Source organism: Idiotropiscis lumnitzeri, chromosome 11, assembly GCF_059441095.1.
Source record: "Idiotropiscis lumnitzeri isolate Australia: NSW breed Sydney's pygmy pipehorse chromosome 11, RoL_Ilum_1.0, whole genome shotgun sequence".
In the NCBI taxonomy this organism is placed as follows: Eukaryota; Metazoa; Chordata; class Actinopteri; order Syngnathiformes; family Syngnathidae; genus Idiotropiscis; species Idiotropiscis lumnitzeri.
The window spans coordinates 19,269,494-19,289,020 of record NC_142401.1 but is presented as its reverse complement, the minus strand read 5'-3'; the positions used below and the strand labels follow the sequence as shown (position 1 = coordinate 19,289,020).

Here is a 19,527-nt window from a genome sequence, read left to right as displayed (position 1 = left end):
TATTTACATGATGATGATTCATATGATGGATTTAGATGTCTCATTATCAAACTAAAATAAATAGGCTCTTCAACAGTGTGAGTGTATTTGTGGCATGTATGCAGACCGTACTTAAAGTCAGCTATTACACCTCCAGTGGGTATTTTCATTTTTGTATTTACGGTATTTTGTCTCACTGTCATTAACTGTTGACCAGTCCAGGGTGTACCATCATCTCTCATGTGCACCACTCATTTTTTTGTAGTTATTTAATCAGAATACTGTGCTCATGATTTAAAGCATATTTGGAGTCGGTGCATCAAAAGGAAACAAGTACCTGTTGATCAGTGTTTCCGAGCAACCACGGGGGGTTCAAAATGGTTTAATAGAGTTGGAGATCGCGAGGGGTGAAACAAAAAAAAAAACTTCTACTTTGATTTCTATTGGGAGTATTTTTTTTTTATGTAACCCCCACGATTAATGGGGGACTGCTGTACACTTTTAATGTAGAAGAAGAAAAAGACAAACTCAATGATGTCTTTAAAGCAATTATGCAGATAATGTGAAGTTGCAAAGGACATAAATTTTCCTCCGGAATCAATGAAATCTGATTTAAAATGTCGGCGTGGGTCCCATGCACACTTAAGCCATGGGAAAAATTATGAGACTGCCATGTTTTCTTCAATTTGTTGTTCATTTTAATGTGCGGTGCCACTAAAAGTGGATATAAAAGTGACAAAAAAAACAAACAATTTTTTGGCTGTACTATGCCATAGCAATTGATGTAAAAACGTATGAAGGGACATTGATCATTATCATGTAGACCTTTGGAAAATAATTCAATTAGCTCCACAAATTAACTCTTTGGAGCATTTTCTGTAATTAATGAATTGGTCCAAACAAATGTACCTTTAGTTGTACTAGCCATTTAAAATGAACAGAAAACTGAAGAAACAAGGGTGGCCTAATTTTTTTTTCATGGCTGCATGTTTGTCACTTACACTCCCTTCCATAAGTATTGGAACAGTCAAGTAGTAATTACCTTTAGTTTTCTGTTTAGAGAAAATGTGAGTGTTAGGCATATGAATATTAGACAACAATTCACATACGAGCCCGGGCTCCGACACACAAGTTACTGTTAGAAGATAGCATTACATGTAATAGGTGAGCAAAATTAGTGGAGTAAACTTTTGAATGAAATACACTCAATAAGACTCCTTTGCTCACCAAAGTTTTGGATTTAAGATAAAACACAGTGGCAAAACAACAAAGGAGTTTGTGTTATCAATCTTGCCGCACAATGATGGCTTTCCTATTCAGTTTGGCTGCATCTTTGCTTCATGTGAAGACAAATATTTTCCTGTTGAGTTTTGAGTTTTTAAGCATTTTGCACATCACAATGATGATTCTCAATACTGTGTAAACTTGTATTGATCAATAGTCTCTACAACCACAAACCTGTAGTTTCCATCCATTGGTCTAAATTGTGCATTGAAGAAGGACCATTTTTCATGCCAGTAATGACTTTGACGAAAGAAAAAAAATCATGTTTGAATGTTGCACTGTGATTTGCATTTTCAGCTCCAAAAACACGATGACCAAGATGAGGATGTGCCCTCAAAGTGGAGATCAGAGGAGGAGATGGCTGCAGAAGCATCCATCTTGCGAAATAAAATTGAGAACTCTTAGAGGGGTTAATATGTTAAAAAAAAAAAAAACTCCTCATTTTACTTGACTGTCAATAATTGTAAAAATGCATTCTCTATAGGACAGCATGCAATGCCATGGTCAACGGGGATTGAAAAAAAACCTGCAATATCAAGAGGAGTTTTTTTATTGTATTTTATTTTTCATTTAAGACCTGTGCATTATTTTAAACTAATAAATAAAAGAATGGAAGAGATTGTAATGTAGCAGTTTTTTCACATGTGATAACATCTGTACGTGTTTTTTTTTTGTATTTATTTTTTTTTTTTGGTCAAAGTAGTTTTTTCCTTGTTTGGTGTGTGTCTCGTGTTAAATCTGATTGTGTTCACCTGTGCTTGTCGTCTCACTCCCTAGTGTGAACTAATCGGCTCCCTCCAACCATTTGTGTCTTGTCCAGGTGTTCCTCGTTGTCTCGTTAATTCGCTTTGATTTTTTTCCTTGTTTGCTTTCAATTCATGTTGGTCCATTGCCGTTGTCCCTGTCAGATGTTGCTCAGGTCCATGTGTCCTGTCTCCTGTCTCCTGTTAAGTGTCTGTCGTCTGGTCCTTAGTGTGTTTCCGTTAGCTTAGTCATAGTCATAATTATTTAGTTCATTTCAGGTCCTTGTTTTGTTGATGTTATTTTTGCACTTTGATCTTTGTCTTTTTTGCCAGTCACTTGTTTGCCTTTTTATTATCAATTAAATACCATTTCAGTTACCCCTGCCTCGCTCCCTGCGTTTGGGTCCTCCTCCACCTCAACCTTCCTTCACACGAAACCTGACAACTATTTAAAATCCACTGTGCTTTCATTTAGTAATTGTGAACAATGTGTGCAATGGTGAGCAGTTAGGGCCAGCGAGATGTTCTCTGCTGGATTAAACACTATCAGAAGCACTGACCTACATGGACAAACCACATTCTTTTTTCTCTTGAAATTGAATTCCTTTATTCCCAACAGTCTTTTCTTTTCGATAGTTTCTTTTGGCTTCACTGCTTCCAGTACATGTATGAATATATTAGATTTTTGTCAAATCAGTTTTCAGCGTCTCGTGCTGCCATGTCAATCTTAACTGCCCAGGGGCCTCACTTAAACAGTGCGCACAATTCTAGTTAAAAATGTACTTCTTACACACACAATTGGGGGGCGGGTGTAAATTAGTCCTATAAAATTGTGCATATGCTCACCTTTACAAATCATATGTTGATAAGTCACAGTCCACTTTCAAGTGTGCGTGGCCCCCTACGCAACCAAACTGAACTATGGTCAATTCAAAGCATCACACGAACATAAATGAACCATGCTGCAAAGTGCTTTTCGAAGGGCGGATCATGGAGAGAAGCGAAACAAAATAGAGGAAAGGCAGCTTTTCAAAGACCATAATTGAGGTCCTTATCAGAGAAGTGGAGGCGAGGAAGGGAATATTGTTTGGTGGCCTTGGCAGCACCAAAGCACACAGGAAGAAAAGGCAGGGATTAACTGGCGGTATGAATGTAGTACGTTCAAGGGAGGACAGAAAGAACATTTGAAAGAAAGTGGACGGACTTGAAAGTAGACCGACGCCCCCCCCTGCACCCCAACAAAGAAATTGCTGCCTATCGGCAAAAAGTTGCTACATCTGATTGACCACGCCTGGTCCAGAGTGACTAACCTAGAGCAGTATGAATCTCCCCGCTTGGTTGGCCTGTTTGAAGCGTTCTTTAAATCACGTGACATTTGACGGAAACAGCACAAATAAACCTCAGTTTCTTGTGACTGGTAAGACATCTTCACTACCTTTTTACAACTGAAATTAATGGTCAACAACAACATGTTGACATATACAGGCCTCTCTGCAAGGCATCTTAATGACTGTCGTCTTCCATTGAAAAGAATGATACAATTTGTGGTTAGGATCAAGTTTACTTTAGTTAACGAAATCTAACGAAATAATTCAAACCAAAATTGAAAAAGCAGTTTTGTTAACAAAATAAAAACAAAAATGCTTTAAAAAAATTTAAACTAACTGAAACTACATTTTATGTTTATAAAACCAACTATAATTATAGCAAAAAAAAACTAATAGAAAAAAAACTAAATTTTATATATATATAAAATTTAATTTCGCTTTCATCTTTTGCAATTAATATAATACTCAAGGTTTTAGGTTTGATTTTAAATGTGTTTGTTTCAATATTACTGCACAGCCTTTGGCCGGAAAAGGGAAGGTCGAACAGTCGTCTGGGAGTTGTAGTGCTCCTAGTGTGTGTCACACAGAAGTGACGTCATTGAGAAGTAGCCAATAAAAAAGAGAGAGCAGATGCTCCGAGGAGATGAGTTTGCGTCTGGTTCGAATGGCTCACCTGCTCTCAGCAATGCTAGCCAAGACGTGCTTTCCTTTTTTGTATCATATATGGAAAAAAGTGTACAATACAAAAATAGTACATTGTACAACTGGGTTTAATACTTCTCAACAAGAATTCAATCCACAAATCCACTTTTGAAGTTGCCAAACAAGGCACCCTTGCTTTATTTAAATAAGGTGCAGGCATGCCTGCATCAAACTTTAGAAGTGGTCTCATGCACCGCACTTATTGTAATTCAAAGTCTGTGGACTGTTAAGTTATCAAAATGTTTTAAAAATAGTACATTTGTTGAATTTTTACTATAGAATACTTACCACAGTGTTTTTCAAATTTTGCGCTCAAGTAAAACACAGATTTCTTTAAAAAAAAAAAAAAACTAATACTAAAACAAACAAAGCTGCCGCGAAAACTAATTAAAACTAACTAAATTTAAAGAAATAATTGAATTAAAATTCCCAAACTAAAATAACCCTGGTTGGGACGTGCCTCCAACTTGGGGCATAAATAAATGTTTTCCACACCAATGCTGGCTGCTGCAGTCGTAACCAAACCTCATTGTACGAACGGATCAAGCATTCTCGGAAGAGGGGCAAAACGTCATCTGAAAAGAACAGAACAGTGCAGTTGCGAGTCTGTGTGAGAAGCTTATTTTTTTACATATTCTTCATAAAAATTAAGTAATCTAATTAGTTTTCATTATGGACGGATGGATAATATGTTACGTACAAAACACATTAAACTTTTTACATTTTCAGTCTTTGTCATGTGTTTTATGGGAAACATGCAATACAGGTCATCATGGGCGTCGCCACCATTTTGGAGCCAATGGGACAACAAGGCAAGACTTAAGATGTGATCTGTGGTGGTGTTGCCTCAGAGCTATTGTCATGTTTAGCCGCTGAATTGAAATATGGTGAACCGTTGCAGCAATGCCACCCACAGTCACAAAGGAAGAAAAATTGACAACGCACTAAGTTTTTACAGGTTTCCTGCTGGGCGAAAGACGGACAGTAGAGGCCTAATTTCACAGATCACAAAGTGCCCTTGAACGGCTTGGTTGCTTGTAAGACAAACAAAATTCACCTTTGACAAACTTCCGTCAATGGGGAGATTGTGAGTTGTACATTTTCATAATTAATATTGCTGCTCTGTTTCATTAAAAAAACATTTTCCACTTCCCACACATCATTTGTTTCTGCCTTTTTATTTTAATGTTATAGAAATAAGGATCAGTTCAAATTGGAAAAGTAAAAATCACACTATCAAGTGAATGAACAAGAATACAACAGAATTGCAGCAAGAGTGCACACTATTTGACTTAAAGTTACGTTACTTTATAAAAGTAATTTATTATTTCTCATTACTTGCTCAAAAATGTAACTAAGTTAGTATTGAATTACTTTATAATCAATTTAACTGGTTACCATCCAAATAACTAATTTCGCTACTCTGAACAATAGCAAATTATATTTGGTTCCTGTAAAATTCGGAGAGTTTACACTGAATATTTTAGTCTGAAATTTCACTCTGTTTACTGGGACCAAATAAATTAAAATGTACTCTCCTAAATTTAATGTGTAGGTGGATGTTGACATTGTGATAACACATTGCCTGTGTAACAGCATTATTGTAGTTACTGAAAAAAAAATACCGAAACAGAATTGGAGTTCTTGCACTTCATGTTTCGCCTGTCAGCAGTTTTGATTTAAGAGCCCTTCGCACTGCAGAAAAAAAAAAAAAACACTGTAGTTATTTTTCTTGTTTTTTTTTAAACCTTTGTTGTTAAAAAGTGAATATAATATATGCATTTGAGCATGGAAGTATTTTTTATATTGTTAAAAAAAAACATGCTTATTTTGTCCTTTTTTAAAATAGTATTTTACTCATACATCTGGTTGGGAAGAGCTTCGTCCTATGGTTATTGGTGACCAAACTCAACTTCCTAGCCCTCCCACTGTAGTGAGACAAAATATTTTTGCCGATCCACCCTTTAGATTCCTCACAAATCCCCCCACGCCCCCTATCTAGAAATCTAATTGGACGCCTCAATGAGTAATATCTGTCTTGTCAGTCCTACACTGCCCCCAGGTGGCCAAAGCGGGCACACTAGAAGGAGCAGCATTAATAATTATTAATTATTTTTTATATGCCATTACTTTTTATTTTTATGAGAAATATATATTATGAAGCGTTGTCTTTCCTCATTAAAGTACACACAATATTTTTTTTGTTCAAAGGTGCTGGAAGGATTTGAGATACAAGTGCTTTGGATTACAGCTTGGTCAAATCACAGAGCAAATAAAATTCCTATTTCGAGGCCACATTGTAGTTGAAATAATATATGGCATATGACAAGTTGATGACAAATTTTGTGGGACTACTTACAAAAACTTCCACTCTTCAGCTTCAATCATTTTTTAACCTCTTTGACCTTTTAAATACCAATTGATTACCCCAACACAATAAAGCCCAGTGCATCGTTGTCGTCACGTTGCATTTCATTTCAGGGTGTATTATTTTCTGCTAAGTTTAATAACTTATTCTTAAAAGCATCTTTTTTGTGTGTGACCAAGATACCATAATTGATACCATTAGTGTTACGAATGTGTATTGTAGCACGGCGGACCCAAGAAAACGGACAGAGGCAGAAATCAAACAAAATAGAGAGTTTTATTTCACAAAGGGAGCACGTCAGACGTGATTAAGAAAAAACGACACTAAACGAAACAAGCCGCGATGCGCAAAACAAACTAATGGTGACTGGGTGGAAACGAGGAGCGAGCCGCCAACAAAAACTGGACTAACCAAAACAAAACAAAACAAAAAAAGCGAATACTCTGAAGACATAAAGAAAAACTCAGCCACCTGGGGAACACTAAATAATAGTGATGGGTCCAGCGACACTGAGGCGTCGATGCGCGCACCGAGCTTCCAGGGCAAAACCCGTGTCTGTGCGCGTACCGCTTTGAGAAAGTCATGTGACCACTACCAGAATCGTGTCGACACAGCGGTCGCGCGCCAAACTGTGTTCATAAGGAAGCGCATCTGTCAACAGGATGTGTTTAAGTGGGGTTTTCTAAGAAAAGATACAAGTCCAGTTTCTTTGCTCTGACCCAACTTGGCCAGCGTTTATTTCCAACAACGTGTTCCTCGAATGCCCTGCAGTCATAACAACAGGCTTACACACATCCAACTGCCCTGCAGTGCCCCCTACTGATGCACCTGATAACACAGCATACCATATTGTTACATCCTTTCTCTTTTTGGAAAGCTTGTCCTTTAAATTGGACTTGGTGCAGAACACACATTAACACACACAAGGAAGAAAAAAAACATTACAATGTGAACAATGCTGAGACAACAGTTTTTTTTTTTCCTCAGTGACAGATGCAATTTCAACATCCCAAACAAAACAGTGCTCCTCTGTTAGGAGGAATCCCACCCTTTTTTTTTTTTTCACAATTACAATTACCCTTAAAAATAAGAATCCCCAAAGCATGTGATTAAGTAGTAAAGTCCTTGTACCGCTGCGGCTTGTGAATAACTCTACCACTCCTAGTTGTCATCGGCCTATCCCTATCGGACGGAGCGGCTGGCTGAGGTTGTATTGGACTCGCTTGGGTGTTTGGTGGATCCTCAGACTCCATGTCAATTGGCCCCACATGTGGATCTCCCAGAGCACGCCTGAGGTGTCTACGGTTCCTTCTCAGAACAGCACCTGAATCCAATTCAATGTCATAGGATCTGCAATCAATACAGTTTTTCACTCTGCCCAACCTCCACTTAGTGTGGGGGTGAAAAGGCTGAACCCTAACACAATCGCCAGGTTTTAATGCATCGAGATCCCTAGCAGAGCGGTTGTAATAAGCACACTGGCGGAATTAAATTTTCAGCAGTACTGGCCCTGCTCTAATCACTTTGGGCCGAAGAAGGCTGGGCTTGACTGGGAGCAGTGTCCTTGTACGGCGGCTCAGCAGTCTTTGCGCCGGGCTTGAGTCTAGTCCTTGTGACGGTGTATTGCGGTGATCCAATAACGCAAGATATGGGTCCTGCCCAGCCGCTTTAGCCTTTTGCAAAAGTCTTTTTGCTGTCTTCACGGCAGACTCTGCTTTGCCGTTACTCTGAGGGTAACCTGGAGATGATGTTTTGTGCTCGAACTCCCACAGCCGACTGAACCTGTGGAAATCCTCCGATGAGTATTGAGTTCCATTATCTGAAATTACAGTGCTGGGAATGCCATATCTAGCAAAGTGGGCTTTCAGTTTCTTTATCACTGTGGCAGATTTAGTGTCAGGCAAAAAGTCTATTTCCCAATAATTCGAGTAATAGTCCCCTGTCACATGGTAGTTCTTGTCCTCAAACTGAAAAATGTCGATGCCCACCTTTGCCCATGGCCTGTTTGGCAAATCATGTGGGTTGAGTGTTTCCTTCTGTTGTCTGTCATCTACTGACCTGCAGATGTCACAACGAGTGATGTGTGCTGTAATATGGTCATTCATGCCAATCAAGAAAACGCATTCTCTGGCTCTCCTCAGACATCCTCCGACACCTAGATGAGATGAATGCAGGCGGCTGGTGATGTCCTTCTGGAGTGCGGTAGGTATAACAGCACGTTCACCTTTAAAAACAATGCCATCTTGGTGACTCAGTTCACCTTGAAACGAATAGTATGGCCTGATCTCCGGCGGTATTGATCTTTTGTCTGATGGCCATCCCTGTTGCATCATCTTAATAAGAGTTTGAAGCGTTCTATCTTCTTCCGTAGCTACTCTAATCCTGCTCAGGCTGTCATTGGAGATAGGTAGGTGCTGTACCATGTTAACAGTTTCTATGTCAGCCTCAACAGAGCCCAGGGGTGAGCATTCTGGGAGATATGCTCTGCTCAACGTGTCTGCTAGTAACATGTACCTGCCTGGAACGTACACTACAGTCAAATCATATTTCTGAATGCGCAGCATCATTCTTTGGAGTCTCTTTGGAGCACTCAACAGAGGTTTCCTCACAATTGTCTCGAGCGGCTTATGATCGGATTGGACAGTGACCTTACGCCCATACGTGAACTGATGAAATTTCTCTACACTGAAAACCATGGCTAAAAACTCTTTCTCAATCTGAGCATAGCCACGTTCCGTCTGCGTGAGTGCTCTGCTTGCAAAAGCAATGGGCTTGCCTTTCTGCATTAGTGCTGCCCCCAAACCAGTGTCCGATGCATCGCATTGCACCACTAAATCCTCCTCAGGGCAGTAATACTTCAGGACAGGAGCACCGGCAATCATCATTTTAAGTTTCGCAAAAGCCGTTTCATGTTGCTCCACCCATTCCCATTCAACATCTTTGTGTGTCAACTGTCTCAGTACCTCACATTGGTCTGAAAGCTTGGGGCAAAATTTCGCCAGATAGTTTACCATGCCCAACAGTCTTTGCACTGCCTTGACGTCTGTGGGCCTCGGCATGTGCTCAATGGCACGGACCTTGTCTGGGTCTACTTTCAGTCCGCTTGCTGTGAGCCTGTGTCCAATGTAATTGCACTCAGCCTGTCTCAGTTTGAACTTGTCTGGGTTCAATTTAATGTTCTTTTGTTTACATCTGTCCAGAAACTGTCTCAACTTTGCATCATGGTCTCTTATCGCATCTTCCTGTCTCTCACCCTGGCCTGTAATAAGCACATCGTCAGCAATGATATACAGACCAGGCAGTCCAGCGTCTGCACTTTCTGAGAGTCCTCAGGAAATTCAACCTGGACAGGAAGCTGCTGCTAGCCTTCTACCACTCGTCCATCGAGAGCCTGCTGACGTACTGTGTCTCCACCTGGTACAGCGGCTGCACTGAGGCGGACAGAGTGAGGCTCCAGAGGACAGTCAAAACAGCGCAAAGGATTATTGGCTGCCCTCTCCCCTCACTGTCGGACATCTACACCGCCCGGTGCCTCAGAAGGGCTCTCAACATCGTCAAAGACAATACCCACCCAAACTCACACCTGTTCGACCTGATGCCCTCTGGCAGGCGCTACAGGTGCATCAAATCAAGGATCAATAGACTGAGAAACAGTTTCTTTCCGAGAGCCATCTCCATTCTGAACTCTCACACACACACGAGAACACCCTTACCTTGCAGAACAGCATTGTGATGTGTTTTTATATACACTATTCAGTACTAAATTCCATTGCACTCTCTTATTTATTTATCTAATTTATTTATTTGTCTGTATTATTGTTGTATTGCACTGGAGAGGGGAGCCCTCTAATCTCGTTGCACACTTGAGTACAATGACAATAAAGGGATTTCTAATCTAATCCCCATGGGCATCCGGAGCCATCTGTAGCGCCCAAATGGGGTGGAGAATGTGGTCAGGTAGCTAGACTTCTCTTCAAGTTTGACATGCCAGAAACCACTTTTAACATCACACACTGTGAACAGTCTAGCTTTAGACAAGTCTGGGAGTACATCTTCAATAGTTGCCAATGGGAAGTGACTGCGCTTGAGAGCCTTGTTTAAGGGCTTTGGATCAATGCATATTCTTGGCCTGCCATTTTGTTTTTGTACTACCACCATGCTGCTGATCCAATCGGTGCTACAGTCAACAGGTGCGATAATACCTCTGCGCTCGAGGTCTTGAAGCTCCTCCTTCAGTGGCTTCAGCATGGCGACAGGCACACGTCGCTTTGGCAGCTGTACTGGTTTGACACTCTTGTCCACTTCCATTGTGTACTCTCCTTCCAGACACCCATCTCCTGAGAACACATCTGCAAAGTCCATCTTAATCTGTTCAAATGTCCACTCTCCTTTTGTCTCTTTCTCCGTTGTCACAATACTGTCCATTGCCATGATATTTTCATAATGCACCTTGATAAGCTTCATAGCCTCACTGGCTCTTTTCCCTATTAGCGGGACAGTGCAGTCCTCATCCACTACTTGGAACTCTAGCCGATACAGTTTCTGGTTTCTTGGGTTCCTCAGCTTAACTTTACACTTGCCCAGTGGTTTCACCTTGCTACCATTATACATCACTAGTACTGACGTCGTCTCATCCAGTCTCGCATCCGTGTTCAGCAGGTTAACGGGTAATACGTTACATGTAGCGCCGCAATCAATTTGGAACTTTACCATATTTTTCCCCATGAGCATGCCTGCAAACAGCTTTGTGTCACTTTCCTTGTTAGAGCTTATGGTATTCACATTTTCAAGTTTTGTCACCTCTCTAACACACAGAATGTCCTCATATTCACTTTCAACGTCCTCTCCACCGTTTCATTCACCGCTGGACTGCAATAGGTGTCGAATTTCTCAATCATGTCTTCCAACGTCCACTCCGCCTGCGCTGTGTCCCCCATGAGCGTATCGAGCAGCTCCCTGCCGCCCTCGCCGACCAGGTACCTGAAGAGCCGCACCCGCCTCTTCTCGTCATCCTTGGCAACAGTTAATCCAACATAAAGTTGAAACTCGTCCCTCCACGCCTTCCACGTTTTGGACAAATGGCTGGAGTCCAAACACAACGTTTTGGCGCTTTCAGCCCGTCCATGCTCGGAGCTTGCCTGGCGATGCTAACCTCCGCTAATCGTTAGCGTCTTGTCGTCTCCTCGGTGGAAACAACGATTTACCAAAAAAATCCGGCAAAATCCTCCGCCGCTGCCACCATGTTTAAGTGGGGTTTTCTAAGAAAAGATACAAGTCCAGTTTCTTTGCTCTGACCCAACTTGGCCAGCGTTTATTTCCAACAACGTGTTCCTCGAATGCCCTGCAGTCATAACAACAGGCTTACACACATCCAACTGCCCTGCAGTGCCCCCTACTGATGCACCTGATAACACAGCATACCATATTGTTACAGGATGGACGCTCAAAACAAGCATCGAGTTACTTTGCATTAAATATCCGCAAGATGGAAGACGTCACTGTTGATGCGCACAAAGAGGTGCAGCGCTATATGTCAGCAGGACACGTTGCACGTACGGAAGAACCGCTCTTATACTGGAAGTCCATGGAGGCAACGTTCCCTCACCTATTTATATTAGCCACACAGGCGTTGTGCACACCGGCTTCTTCAGTGCCTTGTGAGAGGATCTTCTCAAAGGAAAAAAAAAAAAGAAAACAGACTGAATAACAAAACGCTGGAGAAACAAATTTTTTTTTAATAAAAATCTTTAATTACAATGAGTCCATTGTCATTCACAACACTTTTACTTGGGCATTCAGACAGATGTTCTCTTAGTTTATCAACTGCGTCTCGAATATCAAAGATTTATTTTATGAAATTGCGTGTATGTAAAAATAATGTGAAAGCAAATGCCTAATCAGAATCAGAGATCCCTTTGTCATTGTACTCAAGTGTGCAACGAGATTAGAGAGCTCCCCTCTCCAGTGCAATACAACAATATGTCAGGGATCGCTCGGTGGGCGAGGAGGAGGTGGACCCAAAATGAATACAAGCAAGTTAGAGCAAAGAGTGGGGGAGGAACAAGGCAGCTCAGTGTTTCAAAATCAACTACAGTTGAACAGATATTGAAAATAGGGACGGATTTATTTTTTCCACAAAACGTCTCAACGGAAGGGAAAGCTGAGGACTACACTTTTGAAATTTGTGACTTTAAAAGAACAAAACTTTGTCCTAATGCGACTGTAGGCCAGCTCATCAAGGGAGGCTCCAAGCTCACCACCAAACACCTCAGGAAATCGTCAGAGCTGTCATGACCCGCGTCGGGCATGTCAGTGTTTGTGTAATTATTTTCTTCCCTCCTTCCTGCCATGTGCTTTTGTTTTTGTTTTCGTTCTCACCAGCCACGCACCTGTTCCCAGTTCATCATCACGCACCTGCTTCCCATCTGCTCCCCTAAGTACCCGAACTATTTAAACCTTCCAGACCGACAACGCAGTGTCGGGTCATTGTTCCTTCTTGCCGCATTTCCCGTGTATCTCGCTACCTTTGGACTGTCACGACCACGCCCTGTCCCCGTTATTGCTCTTGTCATTGTTCCCTGTCCGCCTTGTTCGTTCCCGTCTCGTTTTTGTTCCTTGTCCTCGTTCCAGTTTAGTCTCGTTTAGTTGCCTTTTGTTGTTTCTTTGTCCACGCCCCGTTGTTTGTCCCTGCTAAGCTCCGCAATAAATCCCCTTTAAGTTTCACCTACCCCTGCTTCCTCGCTTCTTGGGTCCACCTCCTCGTCGCCGCAAGGCGATACCTGACAGAATGACCCGACCACGAAAGAAGGACCCAGCCGCACGGACCCCCCCCACCAACCCGCCGATCAGCTCAGCGCCGCGTCTGCCACGCTACCCGCTTACCCCGATTACGAGGACGAGCTCGCAAGGGTCGTCTACCTTCTGGACTCCCGCCGCACTGAGCTGAGAGCACAACTGGCCCAGATAGCGGAGCGGGTGGCCTCGATAGCGGAGAAGGGCGCCGCCGAGGCACCACCCCGGGAGACTCTCAAGGAGCTGACAGCCCAGATCGCGGCGCTGGAGGTCAAGGCGGTGGAGAGGATGAGGCAGTTTTCCTCGCTGCAGGCCCAGCTGGCTGACAGAAAGCAGGCTGAAAGGGTTCACGCCTCCATGTCAGCTGCAACAACCCACGTCGCCTCCACGTCAGCTGCCGCAACCCACGTCGCCTCCACGCCAGCTGCAGCAGCCCATGCAGCCTCCCCGTCAGCGGCCCACACCACGCAGCCTCCAGTGCCGGTCCCTCATCAGACGCAGCCTCCAGAGCCCCACTCCGACTCCCCGCCAGCTGCTGAGCCCCGTTACGGCTCCGCGCCAGCTGCTGAGCCCTGTTCCGGCTCATCCCCAGCTGCGGAGCCCCGTCCCGGCTCCCCGCCCGCTGCGGAGCCCTGTCCCGGCTCCCTGACCGCTGCTGTACTCTGTCCCGGCTCCCCGCCAGCTGCTGAACCCTGTTCCGGCTCCCCACCAGCCGATGAGCCCCGTTCCGGCTCCCCACCAGCTGCTGAGCCCTGTCCCGGCTCCCCGCCAGCTGTTGAGTCCCGTCCCGACTCCCTGCCAGCTGCTGAGTCCCGTCCCGGCTCCCCGCCAGCTGCGGAGTCCCGTCCCGGCTCCCCGCCAGCTGCTGAGCCCCGTCCCGGCTCCCCGCCAGCTGCTGAGCCCTGTTCCGGCTCCTCCCCAGCTGTTGAGTCCCGTCCCGGCTCCCCGCCAGCGGATGAGTCCCGTTCCGGCTCCCCGCCAGCTGATAAGCCCCGTCCAGGTTCCCCCCGAGCTGCTGGGGTTCTGGCCTCCCGAGAGCTGCTGACCCCCGTTCCGGCGCCTTGCCAGCGCTTCAAGTCCCTGTTCTGGCGGAGCACGTCCTGCTTCCGCCACCAGTCCCTGTTCCGGCGGAGCACGTCCTGCGTCCGCCACAAGTCCCTGTTCCGGCGGAGCACGCCCTGCGTCCGCCACAAGTCCCTGTTCCGGCGGAGCACGCCCTGCGTCCGCCACAAGTCCCTGTTCCGGCGGAGCACGCTCTGCGTCCGCCACCAGTCCCTGTTCCGGCGGGGCACGCCCTGCGTCCGCCACAAGTCGCTGTTCCGGCGGAGCACGCCCTGCGTCCGCCACAAGTCCCTGTTCCGGCGGAGCACGCCCTGCGTCCGCAACCAGTCCCGGTCCCCGCTGCGCCCGGCCCTCCGCGGCTCCAAGTCCCTGCCTCTGGTGCGCCCGGCCGGCCACCGCTCCAATTCCCTGCCTCGGCGGTGCTCGACGATCCGCCGTCACCCCAAGCTCCGGTTTCGGCGGTGCTCGACGATCCGCAGGCGCTCCAGTTCCCTACTTCGGCAGTGAACGACGACCCGCCGTCGCCTCTCGCCTTTGGCCCGGCGGTGCTCGACGATCCGCAGGCGCTCCAGTTCCCTACTTCGGCAGTGAACGACGACCCGCCGTCGCCTCTCGCCTTTGGCCCGGCGGTGCAAGAGGAACCACCGCCACTCCTCGCCTCTGGCCCGGCGGTGCCAGAGGAACCACCGCTACTCCTCGCCTCTGTCTCGGCGACTTCTGACGATCCGCTACTGCTCCTGGTTCCTGCCTCGGTGGTGGACGACGACTCGCCATCGCTTCTCGTCTCTGCCTCGGCGGCGCTCGACGAACCACCGCCGCATCTCGTCTCTGCCTCAGCGGCGCCCGACGACCGGCCGCCGCTCCACGTTCCAGTCTCGGCGGAGTTCGACGACCAGCCGCCGCTCCACGTTCCTGTCTCGGCGGGGCTCGACGACCAGCCGTCGCTCCCCGTTCCTGTCTCGGCGTGGTTCGACGACCAGCCGCCGCTCCACGTTCCTGTCTCGGCGGGGTTCGACGACCAGCCGCCGCTCCACGTTCCTGTCTCGGCGGGGTTCGACGACCAGCCGCCGCTCCACGTTCCTGTCTCGGCGGGGTTCGACGACCAGCCGCCGCTCCACGTTCCTGTCTCGGCGGGGTTCGACGACCAGCCGCCGCTCCACGTTCCTGTCTCGGCGGGGTTCGCCGACCGGCCGCCGCTCCACGTTCCGGTCTCGGCGGAGTTCGACGACCAGCCGCCGCGTCTCGTCCCGGCTCCGGCGGGGTCCGGCGTTCCACCGTGCCTCGTCTCCGTCTCGGCGGCGTCCGACGTCCCGCCATCGCTCCAAGTTCTTGCCTCGGCGGCGCCCGCCTCAACGCCGGTCCAAGCTCCGTCCTCTGCAGCACCCAGCGTCCCGCCGCCGCCCCTCGTCTCAGCCCCATCAGCGGACTCCATGTGGCGTTCGGGTCGTCCCGGACGTCCGCCTGAATGGCCCCATCGGGACGCACTGGTCTGGCCACCCGCACGGCCCCCTGAAGGGCCACGAAAGGACTCGCTGGTCTGGCCCCCCGGGCATCCGCCAGACCGGCCTCGATCACGGGTCGTTGACCCACCTCCCGACCCCTTCCGCCCACCCTTGTTTTTGGGACATGGTTTGTTCTTTTTGCTATTCTTGAGGACGTCTGGAATCCGTCCCTTGAGGGGGGGTACTGTCATGACCCGCGTCGGGCATGTCAGTGTTTGTGTTATTATTTTCTTCCCTCCTTCCTGCCATGTGCTTTTGTTATTGTTTTCGTTCTCACCAGCCACGCACCTGTTCCCAGTTCATCATCACGCACCTGCTTCCCATCTGCTCCCCTAAGTACCCGGACTATTTAAACCTTCCAGACCGACAACGCAGTGTCGGGTCATTGTTCCTTCTTGCCGCATTTCCCGTGTATCTCGCTACCTTTGGACTGTCACGACCACGCCCTGTCCCCGTTATTGCTCTTGTCATTGTTCCCTGTCCGCCTTGTTCGTTCCCGTCTCGTTTTTGTTCCTTGTCCTCGTTCCAGTTTAGTCTTGTTTAGTTGCCTTTTGTTGTTTCTTTGTCCACGCCCCGTTGTTTGTCCCTGCTAAGCTCCGCAATAAATCCCCTTTAAGTTTCACCTACCCCTGCTTCCTCGCTTCTTGGGTCCACCTCCTCGTCGCCGCAAGGCGATACCTGACAAGAGCACCTCAGCCATTTATCCAAGCTCACCCCTAAACACCTCAGGAAATCTCTCAAGCTCACCTACAAGCTCCTCAGTGAGGTTTCCCAACTCACTCCCAAGTTCCTCACGTTCAACAGACAGTGACCAGGTGTTTTGCTGAATTTGCCTCATTTTATTGTCATTACTCAGTAAGGTTTTGGTGGAGGATTGTGTTTGGTTGACTTGACAAGTGTAACCTTTATTTTGTTTTTGTCTGGAGCAAAATGGTGATTTTCAAATTCTGAACGAATCAAACATTCTCAAAAGAAAACACAAGTTGGAGAATGTGAAAGAGTATCATGCCTCAAATACAGATGAGCAAGATCTGACTGTTGGATGCGATTCTGGTAATAGCGACTTTTTATTCTTCATTGTGGGGTGGATCTGAAACAAATGAATTTAATTTGTGCAATTTGTTTTGACACAGATGGAGAAACTACAATTGAATGGGATCCAGAGCTTTCAGAAACCTGTGGCGAAGAATCAGCTGTTATTGTTATGAATGTTCTCCATAGTGAAAGTGCCATTATGGTAAGTAAAATTGGTGACTGATAGAAAAGTATGTTGTAATGTATTGTTGAAATCTAATGTTATTATTCTCACTCTCTCCCTCTCTCTCTCTGTGTGCATATACATACACACATTCTATATATAGAGATAGAGAGCGAGAGAAAGATGTATATTTATTTTTTTATTTTTATTTTTCTAGAGTCCTCCCCATGTGATTGAGGTCCAAATTCCAAATGAAGATCATGCAACTGCAGCCAATGTCACAAATGTTCCTGAAGGCGCACAGGTATGATCTTGACATATTTCTGTTAATGCTTGTCATTAAATTAGTTTTTAAAAAATGATTACTTATAATGTTAAAATACAAGATCCACCTAAACTCTGCTTGCCAACTAAAAAAAGTCTCTGGGCATAATAGTTTTCACTTCCGTACCCTTCTTTCAAAGCTGCTGTTCTGATATTGCAAAATACACAATTTGTTCAACCCCAAAAATTCATATTATTAAATTATTATATGTTCTAAGCAACTTCACTAGTTTAAGCATGACATAGTGGTTAATGTTACATTTTGGGAATCTAAGTTAAGCAGCACCTGTTTTTACCCATCTCAGGGGGCGGCCATTTTCTCACTTACGTTGGCTGAAAATGACATTGCAGTTGCTCAGTTAACAACCAATCACTGCTCACCTGTTTTCTGAAGCTGAGCCATGATTGGTTGTTATCTGAGCACGGAGCAGCTGTGATGTAATTTTCAATTGACAGCAACCAAATGGCCGCCCCCTGAAGTGTACAAAAACGGGTGGATTTTACTACTTAACCAATCATCTACAAACACAATATTAATCAGAATGTCATGCTTTGACTAGTGAGCGTGCATAGAACATATTCTTTGAAAGAACATTTTTGGATTGACTTAGCCTTTAACAGCAAGTTAGGATTGCTCAAGATGATGTGAATGTAAATCTTTTTGCATACAATTTATTACGTAGGATCTCGAGGACAATATGATGGATTCTTCACTTGAGAATTTTTGGGAAGACGCCATCCCATCAAACTCAGAGACTTCAATGGGTCAAGAGAACATAAAATGTGTTACAGTGCGAAGAGTGCTTGTGATGAAAGATCTTATCCAAGCATTTATGGACAAAAACATAATGCTTTCAAAGGTAAAAATGAATTTTGCAAATGAAATGGCCTTTGATAATGCAGGTGTATCACGAGAGGTTTACACGGCCTTCTGGGAACAATTTCTAGAACTGTGTGAAGGAGAAACTCAACGAGTTCCTAAATTGACACCAGATTTTGGTGAGCTTGAATGGCAAGCAGTTGGCCTTATTTGGGTCAAAGGGTTAATGGATTATGGTGTTGTGCCAGTAATGTTGGCACAGTCATTTATTTTGGCCTGTATATTTGGTATCGATTCAGTAGATGACAATAATCTCATGATGTCATTTCTCAACTACCTTTCTCCCATTGAGAAGTCAGTTGTTGAGAGAGCACTAAATGGCACTGGCGACCAATCGGATGAAGAGGACTTGCTGGACATTTTCTCAAGAATGGGCTCACACACATTATCTGAAAAAGAAGGCTTGCAAGTTGCTATTAAAACAATGGCTCACAAAGCCATTCTTCAGGAGGCCAAGTATGTAATAGATTGCTTCGCGAAACAAATGGTTCACGTCAAAGTGCTGTTGCCTAACAAAGAAAGTGTCATTGCTATGTACAAATCAAAACAGGCATTGGGAAGGAAGGTCTCACAGCTGTTTTAGCCCTCTCAGGTTTCTCTTACTCAGATGGAGCAGGTTACACTCACTTACCTACAGCGATATGCAAAAAATGCTGAACAAGCCAAGGCAGAGAAACTACTACGCTTCTGTACAGGATCTTCAGTGATAACTGTTGATAAAATTGTGTCATTTAATAGACAGACAGGTCTTAACAGAAGACCTGTAAGTCATACCTGTGGTGCAACACTTGAACTGCCTTGTACATATAGCGGTTATCCTAATTTCCGTACGGAATTTGATAATGTTTTGGCCAGCAACTGTTGGGAAATGGATATCGTGTAAAGCCTCGGTCTTCAATCCTGTTGGAGGGCCGGTGTCCTGCCTGTTGTCCATCTCTCCCTGCTGCAACACACCTGCTTCAAATGATCAGGGTAGTTATCTAGCTTATGAAGACCTTGCTGAGTATCTGATCATTTGAATCAGGTGTGTTGCAGCAGGGAGAGATGGACAACAGGCAGGACACTGGCCCTCGAGGAACAGGATTGAGGACCAAAGATGTAAAGCATGAAGGACATGAAAACAGTGTTGCCAGTTGTCTTGAGATCCCTGATTGCTCCTTGAAACAAACACTCAAACAAAATCGTTGGTACAATAGATTTATTGGTTGGGACATTTTTTGTGATAATGCACCTTTTCCTAAATGGATCATTTTCACATTTCTTTGAACTTTGGACATGGTTTATTTTTTTAGTCCTTTGCCGTTCCGTTCAGTTTTTGAAAGGCACTACATACTCTCTGTTACATTTTAAAGTAAAATAAGTGTC

The 19,527-nt window shown here is 45.3% G+C and overlaps 1 protein-coding gene and 1 pseudogene across 3 annotated transcripts in view; both read left to right on the top strand.

The window, feature by feature from the left end:
- fhit (fragile histidine triad diadenosine triphosphatase) overlaps positions 1 to 19,527 on the top strand; it is a 200,658-nt gene that overhangs the window by 139,224 nt on the left and 41,907 nt on the right. For 2 of the 3 annotated variants that reach the window (XM_088309243.1, XM_088309242.1), the window contains one exon: positions 1,561 to 2,384. The exons of the other annotated variant lie outside the window; for it this stretch is intronic. In XM_088309243.1, coding sequence (XP_088165369.1) covers positions 1,561 to 1,668 — 108 coding nt within the window. In that variant the 3' untranslated portion in view covers positions 1,669 to 2,384. Of the gene's footprint in view, positions 1 to 1,560; positions 2,385 to 19,527 lie in introns of those variants that run through there. 3 annotated transcript variants of the gene reach the window in all.
- LOC148327799 (uncharacterized) lies at positions 17,981 to 19,045 on the top strand (annotated as a pseudogene).